The sequence below is a fragment of the Chrysochloris asiatica genome, unplaced genomic scaffold (genome assembly GCF_000296735.1).
Source record: "Chrysochloris asiatica unplaced genomic scaffold, ChrAsi1.0 scaffold00094, whole genome shotgun sequence".
Classification (NCBI taxonomy): domain Eukaryota; kingdom Metazoa; phylum Chordata; class Mammalia; order Afrosoricida; family Chrysochloridae; genus Chrysochloris; species Chrysochloris asiatica.
This window is the reverse complement of record NW_006408612.1, coordinates 9,515,326-9,532,523: the sequence shown is the minus strand read 5'-3', so window position 1 is coordinate 9,532,523 and position 17,198 is coordinate 9,515,326. Positions and strand designations below refer to the sequence as shown.

At 40.1% G+C, this 17,198-nt stretch overlaps 1 protein-coding gene across 2 annotated transcripts; it reads right to left on the bottom strand.

Moving 5' to 3' along the window:
- Positions 1 to 2,919: 2,919 nt before the first annotated feature.
- On the bottom strand, positions 2,920 to 9,560 carry LOC102821954 (heterogeneous nuclear ribonucleoprotein A3-like). 2 transcript variants are annotated; one of them, XM_006866673.1, is made up of 11 exons: positions 9,515 to 9,560; positions 7,255 to 7,377; positions 7,021 to 7,167; positions 6,730 to 6,940; positions 6,513 to 6,602; positions 6,332 to 6,427; positions 6,157 to 6,234; positions 5,136 to 5,285; positions 3,543 to 3,671; positions 3,382 to 3,451; positions 2,920 to 3,286 (listed from the first exon to the last, which is right to left on the bottom strand). In XM_006866673.1, exons 1-10 carry the CDS (start codon positions 9,518 to 9,520, stop codon positions 3,399 to 3,401), a joined length of 1,083 nt encoding a protein of 360 aa, XP_006866735.1. In that variant the 5' UTR covers positions 9,521 to 9,560; the 3' UTR covers positions 2,920 to 3,286; positions 3,382 to 3,398. The 2 variants fall into 2 exon arrangements, with proteins under 2 accessions (XP_006866735.1, XP_006866734.1); XM_006866672.1 differs by lacking the exon at positions 2,920 to 3,286 and having other exon boundaries at positions 3,370 to 3,451; positions 9,449 to 9,542.
- Positions 9,561 to 17,198: the final 7,638 nt, after the last annotated feature.

The window sequence follows — 17,198 nt, the reverse complement described above, 5'->3', positions numbered from 1 at the left end:
GGAAGTAACAGTGTATGTAGGAAGATGGTTTATCAATTTAGAAACTAGTTTGTATTTTAAGCATCTATCCCCCAAATACTAAATGTTTTAAAGAAGTGAATAGAAGTCTAAATTTTTAGCATGCCCTTTCAGACAGCATAAATAGCCCCTATGAAAATAAAGCTAATGTGAATGTTTTTGTACAATGGGGATTGACTGACAGATTAGTTCTTTTACTATAAGCCACTCTTCTTAAACTTCCTTTCACAAAATTTGAGATTATACTTTTTCCCCTAACAAAACTGACTTCACCCTAAAGATATTAGCAGTGACTTGTTTGAACACAGGGGAAAAAAGACAGGTCCCATAAATGGAAAAAAAAAAAAAAAGAACACAGCTACGATTCATGTTAAAAGATGGTTCCAAATTTTCAGCTGATGAATTTTGCCAATGCATCTATAGGAGAGGGATGAATTTAACTTTAAAATGTCATATAGGTTAAATGTGGATGTAAACAAATGATGTCATCAGGTTTTACTGTTTAAGCTACAAACCTTACCCAGCCAGAAACCTTCGTATATAAGATGGTAGGAAAGACATTCCTCATTTAGCCAAGTAGGGTTTCTCATTCAACCTGCAAATCAAAAAGATTACTCTTACCTTGCTTTACAAAAAATTATTCTTTAATTAGTGAAAAAATTCAAATTCAAGCCTTACCTAATGCTTATTGCCCTTCCTTGCAGGTCTAAATGCTAGACCTAGCGACTGTGGCAACTATCTGTCATTGATGCTCCAAAAGGCGAAGAGCTCCTGCTAGACTTTCTTCGTTATTTCACAGTTGCAATTAGCAGATTAACTAGCCTTTGGAAAGTCGCTCACTATCACCATAGTATCTTATGCCTCCACTTCTCTGTAGTTGAAGCTCTTGCTGCTGCCTTGTCATCTTTATTTATGCTGACTTGTCCATACTCAAAAGGCTGCTGAAGTCCTGTCTTAGTGAGTTTCTTTTGATCCACTGCGCTTAAAAGCACATTCTTAGGTCCTTTAAAGCTGGTTAAATCGCTCTCCTCATGGCTTACTTTTCCACTCTTCACAAGAACTAAGTAAGCTAAATACAACTTATAAACAGGTCACATACACAGACTTCACCTGCTTATAGGTTGCACACACCAACTTACTGAAAAAGTTTCTCTATTAAACTAGTTCCAGAACAGAAAGTTTGTTAACAATACAATTAACCTCACATGTCAAGAAAGGATACTGTCAAGGTTGTGTCAAACAATTTCACAAACAAAAACAGGAAATGTTCATCGCTTTCCCCCATTCCTTCAAACTTTATTATATGAATAAAAGAACTTGAGACAACTTAGCTCAATTTTAATAAAATGCTTCCCCAAGCATTATTTTGACCAGGTACCCAGGTTTATATTATGAACATTGACAGTGTCCAATTATAAAAACACGAAGTTGATAAAGACTTGGCCATTTTCTAATATTAACCTATTTTCTATGCTGCTTATTCACATACGCCCATTAACAAATGGAATGTTGTCTGTTACATTTATTGGTTTGTGAGTGTGTTCTGAAAAACCGTAATATCTGTGAAGACCAATTTTCATGCTGGCATTGCATGCATCCATTATTAATGCACAGAGGCACAAATTAGAGCAATGAGATAGAGCATATTCAAACACTAGCACGCCCCATTCCCCTTTTTATTGCTTGTTTTGCTTAGTACTACACTTAAAACAAAGGAATCTGAATTCAGTGTTCAACTGTCAAAGAAAAACAACAGCAGGGCACATATTTAGGGCTCAAATGAAATTAAGCACTAACTGGCGCAAAACAGACATTGGTTTATATATATATGACCTTGTTTATATCTTAAAACTCAACCCAGGGTCTTCAAAACAGAATGGTAACTCACATCAACATGATTTAGGTTGAAACATAACGTGGATTAACAATGTTTTGGGGAAATTTATATGAGACTAAGAACTCAGGTTATCCAAATTTGAACTCAGGTCTTGGGAAGGTGAGACACTTGTACTAAGCAACTGTGCTACATTGCTGCTGCAGTAAATTATTTTGGATCACACCTCGACTATCCTTGATTCCATCCAGTTAGATGCAGAGTGTGCAAACAGGAAAGCATACCAGCCAGTAAATGGTTCAACAATGCATGATTTTTATTCTCTTGCTCTGAGAACTTGTTATCAATTTTTTTAAAATTAAACCAAGGAAAAGAACTTAAGATTTGTTAAGTGCGTCAAAAAGAATTTTGCTTTTAAAAGGTAACCACTAATTTGCTTGGGTACAGCGGGCTTAGTGGTTAAGTTTTTATGAATCATTTTTAAAGTAGGACGATAGGGTAAAATATCCACTACCCTACCCTATTCCAGAATTTAAGCAGAGGGCAGCAGAAATTCTTTACACCCAAATAAAATTATGGCAGCAGTTCAAATGTGACCAAAGTAAATGTATTATTTTTTAAACACAGCTAGGACTCTAAGCAAAGCTAATACACTAAATCAAATCTGATTACAGTTTTTTTAAAAGAAAATGCACAAAAAACGAAATAGGAATTTTGAGATTTTTTTTTCATTGAAGGTAAATCTTAATGCTATGAATTCACAAATATACTAATTGAAATATCCAATCCTAGTTGTTATCTAAAACACACATTGCAAACATACAAATATCTATTCTCTCCACATGTCAGTGCCCATTCATATCATGGTTTGGAAATGAGGAGAATAGATTCCCCTTAAACTGCAAGTCAGCAGGTGTTTCTTTACAGTTAACTTTAGCAAAATTCATACAAAATAGTGATTAACAATGATCTTCTTTACTTGTTAACTCACAAGGAAACACCTTCAAAACTGCATTTTGTCAAAGTTTCTGTACTAAAATGTAGAAAAACTGAACTACACAAATATTGAAAAGTTAAAAATTCCTTAATTTTTATTCCTGGTACCACTACCACAATTTACAGGGCAATATACCTGATGTAATGAAAAGAAAAGAAAAAGACAAAGCTACAACAGATAAAAGACCTCAGGAATGTACATCTAATTGACACTACATTGCATTAATCAATAGCTGCACTTTTTGCAAACTGTGGCTATGACAGTCCTGAACAAGAAGGGTTTCCTGTTTAAGCTGCAGTAACTTTTCTGACTATGGATCATCGTTCCTTCTGTGGCAGATTTTTACAGTTCCTCTAATGCATTTGGGACGACTGTCTCAAAGTAACCTGCAGCTTTCCTGACAACTCCTCGCTCTCTCTCCTGCTAAGAACTGTAGCCTGTTGAATAATACAGGATAAAAAAATTATTAAACTCAGTGAACAAGTTCCACATATATTTTTTATCATCATGATAAATACTGAAAGATACCTACCCCTTTCTGCTGAATTTTTAGAACCTTCTGCTACCATATCCACCACTTCCACCACCAGATCCATAACCACCTGAAAAAAAAAGATGGGAGTTTCTTAAGCATACATTAAGTTTGTAGTTTTAAAATGCTGTGAAACTTTTGATGGGAAAAAACTGGCTTACCACCATAAGGACTGCCCGAGCTTCTTCCACCACCAAAACTGCCCCCCCCTTTCATGGGTCCATAATTTGACTGCTGTTGTCCACTATAATTTCCAAAATCATTGTAGTTCCCACCACCGCCATAGTTACCTGAAATTACAAAAATTTTATTTAAAGCTGACCTATACAATCATTTTCCTCTTTCACAGTATATAAGCATTACCTTTTCACAAACTGGTATCATGCTCTCACATACATATATGCAAGCCTTTGAAGAGTTTAGAGCTGCTAAACACACTTAAGGCTTATAGGGAGAGGAAACAAAACAAAATCTCAAAAGGTACAGAATAGCACATTTCTAGGTGAGTATCAGGAGTCCTGGTGTGGCGCTGTGGGTTAATGTATCAGACTGCAAGCCATTTGAACTGCAAGGTTCAAGCTCACCAGCTGCTCCTTGGAAACCCTATACAGGGTTGCTATGGGTCGGAACCACCTTGACGGCACTTAACAACAGTTCTGGTGTGGTGCTGTGGGTTAACGCGCTGGATTGCAAAGCCGGCTTGGAACTGCAAGTTGGTGGTTCAAACCGACCTTATAGACCAAAGCATATTACCAGCAGAGCCACAATTATTACTGGCTTACTGTAATTCTGGAATTTAAATCAATGATAGAGAAGGTAATTCCATATCTATTGCTGTTGCTAAGTGCTGGTGAGTCAGTTCTGACTCAGAACGAGCACATACAGGGTTTCCAAGCAGCGATTAGTTGGTTTGAACTGCTGACCTTGTGGTCAGCATTCCAGCACTTATCATAATGTCACACCAGGACTCCAACAAATCTATTAAGTGCCATTGAGTCTGTTCAGACTCATACGACCCTGTATTAAGGTTTCCAAGGAGTGGTTGGTGGGTTTCAAGCACCAACCTTGCTAGAAGCCCAGTGCTTATCCTACAGCACCACATTAGGAAGTTATTATATTCACAGCAAAGATTACCACCTATAACCCCAATCCTAGTGTCATCAAGTTGATTGATTCATTGTAACCCTATAGGACAGCAAAGTTCCCAAGGCTATAATCTTTACAGCAGCAGACTATCATCTCCTTCTTCTGGTGAGTGGCTGGTTAAGTTCAAACTGCCAATCTTTTAGTTTGTGGCGAAGTACTAAAGTACTTTGTCTGCAGAACTCCCTCTATCAACAGTATATCCTGGAAAAATGACTCAGATTTGCTCATTTTTTATAACATAAAAATATTAAAATCCAAAGTACTTTGGCACCAATGTTAACTAGACCCCCGTTGATACACCATACTAAATTTCCAATACTACTTGTCCAGATTTAAAGAGCTCAGAGAGTTAAGGAAAATTCTGGCAATAAACATTGTTGGCTAATACCAATGTAAAACAAATATAAAATGCTAAGTGTCATTACACAAAACTTTTACCAACAGCAAATAAATTCAATCCAATTACCCGACATATAAGTAATTTTTCTAAAATTATAGTACATAAAACTTGACCAAATGTTAAAAAAAAAAACTTTTAACACTTTACCCCCAACATTTAAATGGCAATATAAATACTTGTGCTTAAACAGAACTAGTCAATAACTTACCACCGCCAAAATTTCCTCCTTCATTGTAACCATCATATCCTCCACCACCGCCACCGTATCCACCACCACCTTGGTTTCCATATCCTGGTCCACCACCACCACCATAGCCCCCTCTACTACTATAACCAGGACCACCTCCATAGTTGCCACCTAAAAAAGGTCATACAGAAACATTATAAATACAGCCTGTAACACAACGGCAAGAATCTCAGCTAGCAAACACATAAATGCTTAAACACCTTATCTGTATTAGAAACAACTGTTGTTATTTTTGCAGTATAGCAGTCCCCCAAGACAATCAACTATAGCTCAACTGTAATACTCAGGCCCTCTAACATGCTTTACATGTACAATTCAAGGACACCATTTGATCAAGGTGTGCAGTAATCAACACCATGGCATGTTTTCCAAAATATCTTTTAAAATTTTGTCTTTTGACTAGAATATTATATAATATTCTAAATCTTAGTCATTAAATAACTCAATAATGCCAAAATGTCCAAGTATAATTGGGCTCCACGGGGTTTTCAATAGCTGATTTTCCAAATCACCAGGCCTTTCTTCCAAAGTGACTTCTTGGTGAACTCGAACCTCCAACCTTTCAGTGAGTAGCTGAAAGAGTTACCATTTGTACCAAACAGGGTAAAATATAAACATCCTATAGAGGGTTGCTATGGGTCAGATTCGACTCCGCAGCACCTAACAACAGAGGTTTCAATACTGTAGTGATGGACTCAAACTGAAAACCTTTTGGATTGTTGCCAATTGCTTAAGCGTTGCATCACCAGGATTCCTTTGCACCATCCCACCCCCAAAATCCTCACACCCACTGCAACTGAACTCTTAACCACACAGGTACTCCTTATTAGCTAATACCAATGTTAAATTCCCATAAAGAATGAAGGTATTCTCTCTTCAATACCAGTTTAAAGGCATACTGTCAAGTCTAACAAGTTGTCCTACAGAAAGAAGATAGCAAATACTTAAGTCTTATTAAGTATCAATTAAAAAAAAAACTTACCATCACCTCCAAATCCATTATATCCGCCATCACCTCCACCATAACTACCTCTGCTGCCACCACCTCCACCATAGCCTCCTGAGGAAAAGCCAGACATAAATTTAAATTACATATTCAACTTGCTAATAAATTTTCAGTAGGCATGTACTTAATGGTATTCAGATAACCATCCTACCTCTTCCACCAAAGTTTCCACCACGACCAAAGTTCCCTCCACCACCTCCAAAGTTCCCTCCACGGCCCATGAAGTTGCCAGATCCACCTCCACGACCTTTTAACAGACAGAGTAGGTTAATTGTAGGAACCTTACAAATATCACTCAAATCTACTGTGCCTGCATATTAAGTCCTACTCACCTCTCTGAGATCCAGCAGACTGCATCTCTTGCTTAGAAAGGGCCTTTTTCACTTCACAATTATGCCCATTAATAGTGTGGTATTTCTGAACTAAAAAAATTTTGTAATCAAAACACGTTACTATGCTCTTTGAAAAATCACACGATATCCTTTATCATTGTATTAACTAACTAGAACATTATCAAAAAGATAGTGAGACTTGAAGATGAGTACTTACCAACAATTTTATCAACTGTATCATGATCATCAAAAGTTACAAAAGCAAATCCTCTCTTTTTTCCACTCTGCCTGTCTTCCATAACTTCTATGGTTTCAATCTTGCCATACTTTTCAAAGTAGTCTCTCAAATTATATTCTTCTGTGTCTTCTTTAATGCCACCAACGAAAATTTTCTTCACTGTTAAATGGGCACCAGGCTTTACAGAATCCTACAAATTAAAAGAATCCTACAAATAAAAACAACTTTTCACACCAATTTCACACAAAACACAGCATATTATTAAAATACCTCTCTAGAAACAGCTCTCTTTGGTTCCACTACACGCCCATCAACCTTGTGTGGCCGGGCGCACATTGCTGCATCCACCTCCTCGACACAAGAGTAAGTCACAAAACCAAAGCCCCTGGAACGTTTTGTCTGGGGATCTCTCATCACCTACAAGATAAAAAAACTTTTAAGTACTGAAACACACTACAGGTCACCCTTTGCCCGAAGAACATTTTTGTTCCTTTAGCAACTTACCACACAATCTGTGAGCGTGCCCCACTTCTCGAAATGTTCTCTTAAACTATCATCTGTAGTTTCAAAACTCAGACCACCAATAAACAGTTTTCGCAACTGCTCTGGCTCCTTTGGATCATGACCCTGAGGGAAAAGAGTCAATGTTTTAATAAGGCCCCCTTTTTTTCTTACGGTATTGCTTAGGCACACAAACCAAAATTAATATTATTAATCAAATTCCTGTACCATTAACAGTCTGTCAATTAAAAACTGGAGTAGGTATATAGACACTGATTTTAGGTACAGACACCAAGCCTCTCAGATGTCAACATCACTTCAACAAAATTGAAATCCAAAATAATTCAATAAACAAAAATCCCTTAGTGATGTTTGTTTTTTAAAAGCGCTTAAATGTCTTGGGATAGATGATTTTGAAAGCCACGACAAGAATGTCACTTTCTAAGACACTGAAGTGCTATAGATGCTATATTGCCTTCATGCCATTTATTTTCATATCCATCCCCTCTTTAGTCTACACCCCAACAAATATTTCATTTTAAACCACAAATCTAAGAACACAGCAAAGTTTTGAGAAGCATATTTAGAGAAATTTTACTAGTTTTCAAGCAAACAAATGTTTAAAAATAGACATTTTCTGTAAAAGGTCTAACCAGCACTTTTCCCAAAACTGAAAAAGCAAATCCTTACCACTTATATAACTTTCTGTTCCAAATTACATTACCTTCAGCAAAAATAGTCTTTTTGTACTTTTTTCATATGGTAACAATTTCTAGTACAACGTATTTTTACAGTGTCACAAATTTACAAGTTGAATTTTCATAGGACTTGTATTTAATATATATTGTCTGACCACAAACGGTGTTAAAAAAAAAAAAAGTGGCCTGAATTGTTATACAAGTATATTGCCAAAGACTCTTTAATACATAACATGAACTGCCCTACATTGCAAGATCTGTTTATCCAAAGTATCTAAAGCAAATTTCTTGTCTTTCTTCTACAGTACCTTCTAGTATAAATGTTAAAATGTAATCATTTAGTCGGAAACTCACATATTAAAAGCTACAATAGCTTACAGCATTATCTCTAATCCCATTGTCTCAAGTCAGTTAAATGCATTACGTTCACAATGTTAAGTGCCGTCGAGTCGGTTCCGACTCTTAGCGACCCAGTATACGATTTCCAAGGAGCAGCTGGTGGGTTTGAACTGCTCACTTTATGGTTCGCAGTCCAGTGCTCATCCTACAGCACCACACCAGGAATCAATATTATAATTATAAAACACTTTAAAAATCATAGCAGTAACATAATTGAGCCACTTAAAATTACAATGAGCACATGAAAACGTAGTTTTAATTTTCTAAAACAAAAGTCCAAGGAGCTACCAACAGCCGAAACATCAGCGAAGAGAAAAATATGGACATCCCATTTTTAAGTTCCTACTTTACATCTAACACCTAACCCACGTGGCCATTGTGAATATCAGAGAAATTCTAAACACTTAAACAAGAAAAATGGCAGATCAAAAACATTTAAGGTAGCAAACTTTTTTTTTTAATTTCGTTTTCAACGGAGTTGTAAATTACAAGAACATAAATTACAGCTCTGAGAATTAACCAATTCTCCAAGCCGATGAGCGATCGGTAAGCTTAGAACGAGCCAGCAGAACTTCGGCGAGGCCATTTGAGGCCTTTTCTGCCGGGCCTCCTTCTCCTTCCCTCCAATCCGCGCTCTCTGCCAGCGGCGGAGCTAGGCGGCGGCCATTGCGGGCCAATGCGCCATTTCGTAACGCGGCAGCGGATCAATGTCAATGTGGCCGCCGCCCGCCTGCTCGCTCGCCCGGATGTGCCTGCTCGTCCCCTCCCCCCCCACCTCCTCCCAACCGCTCCCGCCGAGACCCGCCATGCCGCCCTCGGCCACCGCTCCGGGGCTGTGCGGTCGGCGGGCCTACTACCCTTCCGAGATCCTCTCAGCCACGCCATGCCTTCGAGAGGCCGCCTGTGCGGTCGAAAGAGAAGACGAGGCAGGCAAGGGACTCCAAGGAGGCTTCAGAGGCCCGCTCCCCTCCCCCTCCCATCGCCAGTCTCAGCGCCGAGCGCGGGACGGCCGACCTCATCCACCCGGCCTCCCCGCTCCCACCGAGCCCGGTCCCCCACGCCGGCCACTACCCAACAACCCCCCGCTCTCCTCCTAATACCTCCTCCCCCCGGCGGCGGCGGCGACGGCCGGAGTCGGGCTGGGGGCGACCGGGCGGCGGTTTTACCTCCATTTTGAGACCGGACTCGCCTCTTCCAACTCGAGTTCAATATGAGACCGAGAGGAAGAGGCGGGGCTAGTCGTCACGTGACGCACTTTCCGCGCGCCGCCGGCTTGGCGGGGGTGGGACGATTTGAAAAGGGGCGTGGTTAACAGGGCGCGAAGAAGGACTGGATGAGAGGATTGGCTGCGGTAGGATTGGCGCGCGGAAGGCCGCGGGAACGCGCGCGCATCCACACTTTACAGAGCGGCACCGCCCTGGCAGCGATTCGCGCTGGGGCGGCTGCTCTTACGTCAGGTACGGCTCAGCCAATACTAAGCACCCACGTCGGTAGAACGCCTCGTGACCGCTCGTCACCAGAGAGAAAGGCCTTTTCCTTTCTTCTCGCGCTTCTTTCCCCTCCCCCACAGGGCCCTCTTGGTCTCCTTTTATGAATTAACTCCATTAGGCCCTTGAGAAAAAATGAAAACCACATACTTTTCTTTCCTGCACTTAAGGTTATAGGAAAGCCTTCTCGACCCCTAAGCATCGCCAGTTTCTAAATGCCGGGGTCAATTTCTATTTCCATACTGGAAATCCTTGCAATGTCCACATGGATAAATTATGGGCACTTCGGGAAGGCCTATAAATGCTGCTGACACTGAATTTTTACCCTAAATGAGCTGAGGCAGAACTGGTCGAGTTCAATTCATTACACACGCACTGATTTAAAAAAAAAAATCTATCTACTCTTTCCTGACACTCTTCCAGTTACTGTTGGAGGAGTTGGTGTATCTGTTCCTGTGGATAGAATTTAGGGAATTGAATGATTTGGAAGATTAATAAGCTGGGTCGCCAGATACACTACCATTTCGCGATTTTTCACTTTAATGTGATCATCTGTTTCCAATTATGACATGTTAATGAACTGAGTGAATAAAAAGAAAAGATCTAATCCTTTCTTGGCTATTAACTTGGCAAATTATTTTAAATCCTGGTGTGGGGCTGTAGGAAAACCAAAAGGCCAGTGGTTCAATCCAACCAGCCATTCCTGGGAAACCCTATGTGGGGTTTGTGAGTCAGAACTGACTTGATGGCTCTTCACAACAGCAGCAAACAACCTTGTCTACTTTTAGTGTTTTCTTTTAATGAAAATGGAAATGGGATTGATGATCTTCAAGACACATCCCAAAATTCATAATCTGCAAATCCATATTTAAACAGTTACCAGTGAAAATAAACACAATTCACAAGTCTCCCTTCCCACCTAGAAACTGCCCTGTATGGTGGTGGTGTGCCATGGAATCACTCTGACTCAGGGACTCTAAATAGGGTTTCCGAGACTGTAAATCTTTACAGGAACAGAAAGCCTCATCTTTCTCCCGCAGAACGTCCATTAGTTTCAAACTGCTGACCTTGAGGTTAGCAGCCCGACTCAGCGCCTTGGGGAAAAAAGTGTATTAATGTGAGGAGTGGGTCTGCTTGGAATCTGGAAATAGGAAGGACAATATGAAGAATTTGTTGGTGAGTATCTAACATTGCTCCAGGAGGACAGGGATTGCATTTGACAAATATGAGCAAAGTATATTCTGTCCTGGGACAGAAATCAGCCACCAGACCTTAATATATTCTGAAAGAACTGACCCTCCAAACTAGCCGCCTCCTTCCTCTGATTTCATTATCACAAACTTCTGTTTATGACTAATATACCTTACCACACACTCCTGGTACCCAACAACAGTATTTGAGTCATTGGAATAATGCATGCTCTTGTTGTTCTTTAAGTATTGTGAAGTTGGTTCCGACTCATAGCCACTCTGTATATGGTTTCCAAGGAGTGGCTGTTGAGTTTGAACCACTGACCTTGTGGTCCAAACTGACGTTGCAGTCTAGTGCTTTATCCCACAGCGCCACACCATAATAAACCAAGGATTTGCAAGTTTGATGACAATGAAACAGTTCTGAATAACTTGATCAATTCTGGGTTCATAGAAAAATGCAAAGTAAGGGACTTTGTTGTTGTTAAATGTTGTAGAGTGGGCTCTGACTCATAGAGCCCTTGTACAGGGTTTCTGAGGAGGGACGTTAGGATAATGGTACTCACATCAAAGTACCCTGTGAGGCAATGCAAGAGGGTTCAGGAAGAGAGCTCACCTGGCTTCACTTCAGGGATGTTTCTCCAGGTGTTGGCTAACATCAGTAAATTATGTTACTCTTATTCTTTCTTCTTGGAGGTGTATTACATTTTTATATTAATTTGAGAAATGATATAGAGCAGAATATTTCATTTTTCCACCCAAAATGTGATATATTAGTCCGTTAATTTTTTGGATCTTACTCTTTGTCCTTTTGATACCAAAAGTTCCACGGGGATTCTCTTGGACTTCTAGCAAGGAATCGCAGATTTGGGTGAGGTGTCGGGACACAAGACATTAGCAAGACCACAGGAGTGTGAGAAAGCAGGTTTAACAGAAAGCGAAACTACACTCAAAAGGCGAGAGGGTCTACCTCAGAAAGCCAGTGAGACAAACATGGAACATGGCTGTCTAGGGGTACTTTTTTTATTTTTTTAACGTCCACCTGTGATGCATAGACTTTTCTTCTTGTCTCCTCATTTTATTATCTTGTTCTACCTATGATTGTTGGTGGTTACCAAGGGAGGGGAGTGATGGTCAGGTCTGCTCCTCCTCCTTTCCATCCCTGAGCTATCACTTTTACCTGTCTTTCAATGTGTCCAGATCTGTTCATCTAGACTGCGTGAAGTTTCTAGACATGAGCTGATTTTTGTACTCCGGTCATAGAACCACTTAGTATCTCAGATATAAAACTCCCGTCTCTAATTCTAACCCTGTGGGGTACAGACTTCATCTTTGGCTGCAGTCTAGTCCTTTGAAATGAGAGAAAAGAGAGCAGGTATGAGGGAAGAGGAAAAGACGGATGCAGGTTCTAGGGTAGGCTGGGGTGGCAGACAAACTCTCGTAATGAATCGATTCATATCATGTGGCACATATAGAAAATGACAATTTTATGGCACACTAGGGGACTCTTCAACCTACTTGCTGAAAGTGAAGAGGACTTAAAACATTTACTGATGAAGATCAAAGAGCATAGCCTTCGGTATGGATTTATCTCAATGTAAAGAAAACAAAAATCCTCACCAATAAACAACATTCTTATCAACGGAGAAAAGATTGAAGTTGTCAAGGACTTCATTCTTCTTGGATCAACTATCAACACTCGTGGAAGCAGCAGTCAAGAGATCAGATGGTGTATTGCATTAGGCAAATCTGCTGCACAAGACCTCTTTAAAGTGTTGAAGAGCATAGATGTCAGCTTAAGGACTAAGGTGCGCCTGATCCAAGCCATGGTATTTTCAATAACCTCATATGCATGCAAAAGCTGTACAGTGAATAAGGAAGGCCGTAGAAGAATTGATGCTTTTGAGTTATGGTGTTGGAGGAGAATATTGAAAGTGCCATGGGCTGCCAAAAGAACCAGTAGATCCGTTTTGAAGATGTGCAGTCAGAGTGCTCCTTGGAGGCCAAGATGGCCAAATTTCATCTCTCATACTTTGGATATATTATCAGGAGGGACCAGCCACTGGAGAAGGCTATCATGTTTGGTAAGGTGGAGGGTCAGAGCAAAAGAGGAAGACCCCTAACGAGATGGATTGGCCAAGTGGCAGCATCAGTGGACTCAAGCATGGCAACAGTAGTGAGGTTGGTCTAGGATCAGACGGTGTTTCATTCTGCTGTGCATAAGGTCGCTATGAGTCGGTTGATACCAATGGCACCTAGCAACAACAACAACATAGGGGACTCGACGGCACACAACTACAACAGGGTAAACTGGAAGAGATTTGTAAGCATCTAATGATGCATTAAAAATACATAACATTTTCTTTAAATTATATAATTATAATAAAAATAAAACAAATTTGCATAAAACTTTCAAATAATATTTTTACTCTTTTAAAATGATCAACTTGAACTTATTCCTCTGAATACAATCTTGTGATATTAGATTTTATGCTTGAAATGGCCTTCTGCAGTTTCTGATGCAGACTTTTTAATGATGAACTCTAGATTCTGGGTAGTCATTATCAGTGAGGGACTCTGCTCGCGTACATAGGCAATAAAATATTTAAAACCATTTTATACAACCATTCAAAATTTACAATTGTAATTACATTTAAAGAATCTAATAAGTCTTCCTTTTCTTTTACTGACAAATGTAATGTTGCAATTTCAAATGATAATGCAAATGAATTTCAAACTCCTAGTACAATTTCATATCAAGATTTCCACACTGCAGCTCTCGGTTTCAGAGCATGCATGCATTGTCAGCAGCTAGCCAGGCCACCACTAAAAGGGCACATCACTGCAAAGGGTTGGAGATAATCACTATGATGTTAAGACAAATATTAACAGCCACTGCCCAGTCCTGGTGTGGTACTGTGGGTTAATGCACTAGACTGCAAAGCTGTTTAAACTGCAAGGTGGATGGTTCAAGCTCACCAGCTACTCTTTGGAAACCCTATACAGGATCGCCATGGGTTGGAACCGACTCGATGGCACTTAACAACTACAAGCCCAGAGCTGAGCTCACCAAAAATCCTGCTCTGTCCTTGCTCCTCTCGTACCCACTAACAGAACACCTCTGTACCCTTGAGCACCTGGATCACAAACTCTGGTAGCAGTCCCAGAGTTACTCTGGTCCATTATGGGTAGTGGGGGGGCTTGGCAGATGCAAAGCACTTGATGTAGAACTCAAGTGCTGCTTGTGGTCCTTGTGCTTACTGCTTCTTCAGCACGCACCCCAGACCTCATCTGCCCAGGCAGCCCTGAGGAGCCCTGAACAAGGCTGTTCACAGCCAGAGGTATTGGGCCAGAAGACTCTGGTAGCCACAAATGCCTCTCAAGTGCCCTATTGCTAAAGGGTTCAATTTCTCATCACCATTCCGGGTATCGGCGTGCAAAGGTCTACCAACTGGGATAAGCTGTTTGGATCTTGCATCTCATTTTATAAATCAGGAAACGTGCAGAGAAGGGAGTTGATTTTTCCAAGATCTCTAGCAAATTATGGTAGAGTCAGGACTGAAGAAAAAGAATGAAAATCAAATTAAGATTATTTTAGACAGGAGAAAGATAATCCTTAAAAGGAAGACATAAACTATATCTCTTTGTGAACCAATAAGCTGTCACTATATTGACATTGTAGGATAAAGCACTGGACCACAAGGTCAGCAGTTCAGACTCACCAGCCACTCCTCAGAAACCCTATACAGGGTCACTATGAGTTGGAACCGACTCAACATCACTTAATAATACTTTATTTTTATTTTAGTTTTTAAATAAGGAGAATATAAAAATATGTCTCCCAACAAGCAGATCAGCCTGGGATAGCTAGAGTGACAGAAGATACATCTTCAAAGAAAGATCATCAGGAAAACCCAAAACAAAATATCAGTATGACTGGCTGCTACAAGAATAAGCAAGCTATTCGCCATCAAGGCAAGCAATCAAGTTCCTTCAGGACAAACCCCCCTCTAAGACTGAAACTCAAAGGGAGCACTTGAGCAGGCATGTAAGCTTGCTGGAGACCACATTGGTCTACTGGTGAGTGGAAGAGGGGGAAAGGCAGCAATGAAGAAATGGGTTGAGTTTAACCATGTTCCATAGACTCCCATTGACCTGGAAATGAAAGAGGACTGGTTGGTCCAAAGTGTGGTGAGATCTGGGGACACTTGAGCCCATGGACAAGGACATAGCCACAGAGTGCTAGAGCTGAGGGTGAAGCATCCAGCTGATATGAAGTGAGGGAAGATGCACAAGAACACCCAAAGTTGCAGATAGTACCATTTGAACCTAGCCTTGATAACTTCATAATCAGAACTCAACTAGTGGAAGATAAAAAAAAAAAAAAAAAAAAAAAAATTTTTTTTTTGGATAGAGATTGTTGTTACTGTTGTTAAGTGCCATCGAGTCAATTTGAGCAACATTGTATAGCGTTTCCAAGGAGCAGCTGGTGAACTTGAACCACTGACCTTGCAGTTCAAATGACTTTGCAGTCTGATGCATTAGCCTACAGCACCACACCAGGACTCCTTTGATAGAGGTTGTTGTTGTTGTTATGTGCTGTGGAGTCGGTTCCAACTCATAGTGAATAACTAAATACCAACAGAGAGGGAAGGTGTCTTCACATCAAGTATCAATGCTATCCCCTCTGTACACAGAGTAGATAGGGAGGGGCAACTTAGACATTGGCTTCTAAAATGAGGGGGTGATAAAGGCATGAAGTGACTGGCTTACAAGAGCTCAAGAGGGAGTTTAGTTTAAGAGTGTGTGGGAGAAGAAAGAGTCTCCACTGAATAGTTTTCATCTTGTCTAGATGGGTCTGGTGAAAGGAGATGGGGATAAGATTCTTATGATTCAAAAGTGAGTAATTGTTATCATGACTAATTGTGACTGTCACAATTGTAAAGGTAGAAGTTTTGTAACAAAAATGAGGGAGCAGTTACTGTTACAGTCCAGAAACAAAGGACCCTAGGGCCATCAAGGGAGAAGAGCACAAGCAGAATGTGGGACATTATCCAGAGAAGCAGCGACACCAGAGATGGAGGCAGAGATGGGGACATGGAGAGAGGGAGCAGCTGAGGGACTAAGAGATAGTGGCCAGGAGGCAGAGTTGCAGAATGTACCCTTTGATGGTGTAAATTATTATATATGCCTGAGGGTTTAAATAAAAAATAAAAAAAAAAGAGAGAGAGAAATACTGTTAACTGATGGTACATAGAGGGGATTGTAATCATTGTGATGAAACAAGTTGTATGATTTGTTAAATGTAAAACTGATGATCTGCCCTGTAAACTTTCACTCAATCCACAATAAAAATAAAAACTTAAAGAAAAAAAAATTCTGTCTCCCATGCATGTTAACCTTTTGCACCTACACAGATTTGACAATAGGATTCCAAACAAGAGTACATATAAATTTGTTATTTTGCCCCTTTAGGGTTTTTTAATTTTGTGTTTATATAGCTACAGCAGTACCGCGCTTTCTTCCCAGGGAATTAACTCTTTGAAGAAATCATGCCAAATAAACTGTAGAATTTTTCCCCCAACATTTTGGGTTTGTCTGATTGTTTTCTTTTTCTTTCTTTTTCAGATCCAGTTAACTTTTTTGTTTCTGTATCCCCTGCATTTCCTGTAAACTAGAACATATATCTAAAACTTGATTAGGTTCAGACTGAAAATTTTTGGCAAGAAAACCTCACAGGTACTTCAGACTGCATCATGTTATCAGTTGCTGCTGAGTTGATTCTGACTCCTGGGACCTCCTGTGTGTCAGAGTAGAACTGTGCTCATTGTATTTTCTTTGTATTTTCTGAGGCACCTCTGAATGAATGAGAAGTTCTAACCTTTAGGTTAACAACCAAGCATGTTAACCTTTTGCACCTACCAGGGATTTCTATTTACTTACTAATGAAGCGCAGGAAATATACCTTTAACAAGAGAGATCTGGCAATCACCACCTTAATAAGTGATTAAACTTAGCCTCATTAATAATGGAACAACCTGATATTGTTGGTGGTGATGTGGTGTGCCATGGAGTTGGTTCTGACTCATAGTGACCTTGTATAGCATTTCCGAAGCTGCAAATCTTTATAGGAGAAGAAAGCCTCATCTTTCTCCCACAGAATGGCTGATAGT

Coding starts and splice junctions, on each gene's coding strand:
- LOC102821954 (XM_006866672.1), bottom strand. CDS start 9,520: ATGGAGGTAAAACCGCCGCCCGGTCGCCCCCAGCCCGACTCCGGCCGT. Junction 6,941..7,020: donor AGAGAGCTGTTTCTAGAGAG/GTATTTTAATAA, acceptor TTTAATTTGTAG/GATTCTGTAAAGCCTGGTGC. Junction 5,286..6,156: donor TAATGGATTTGGAGGTGATG/GTAAGTTTTTTT, acceptor GACCTTTTTTAG/GTGGCAACTATGGAGGTGGT.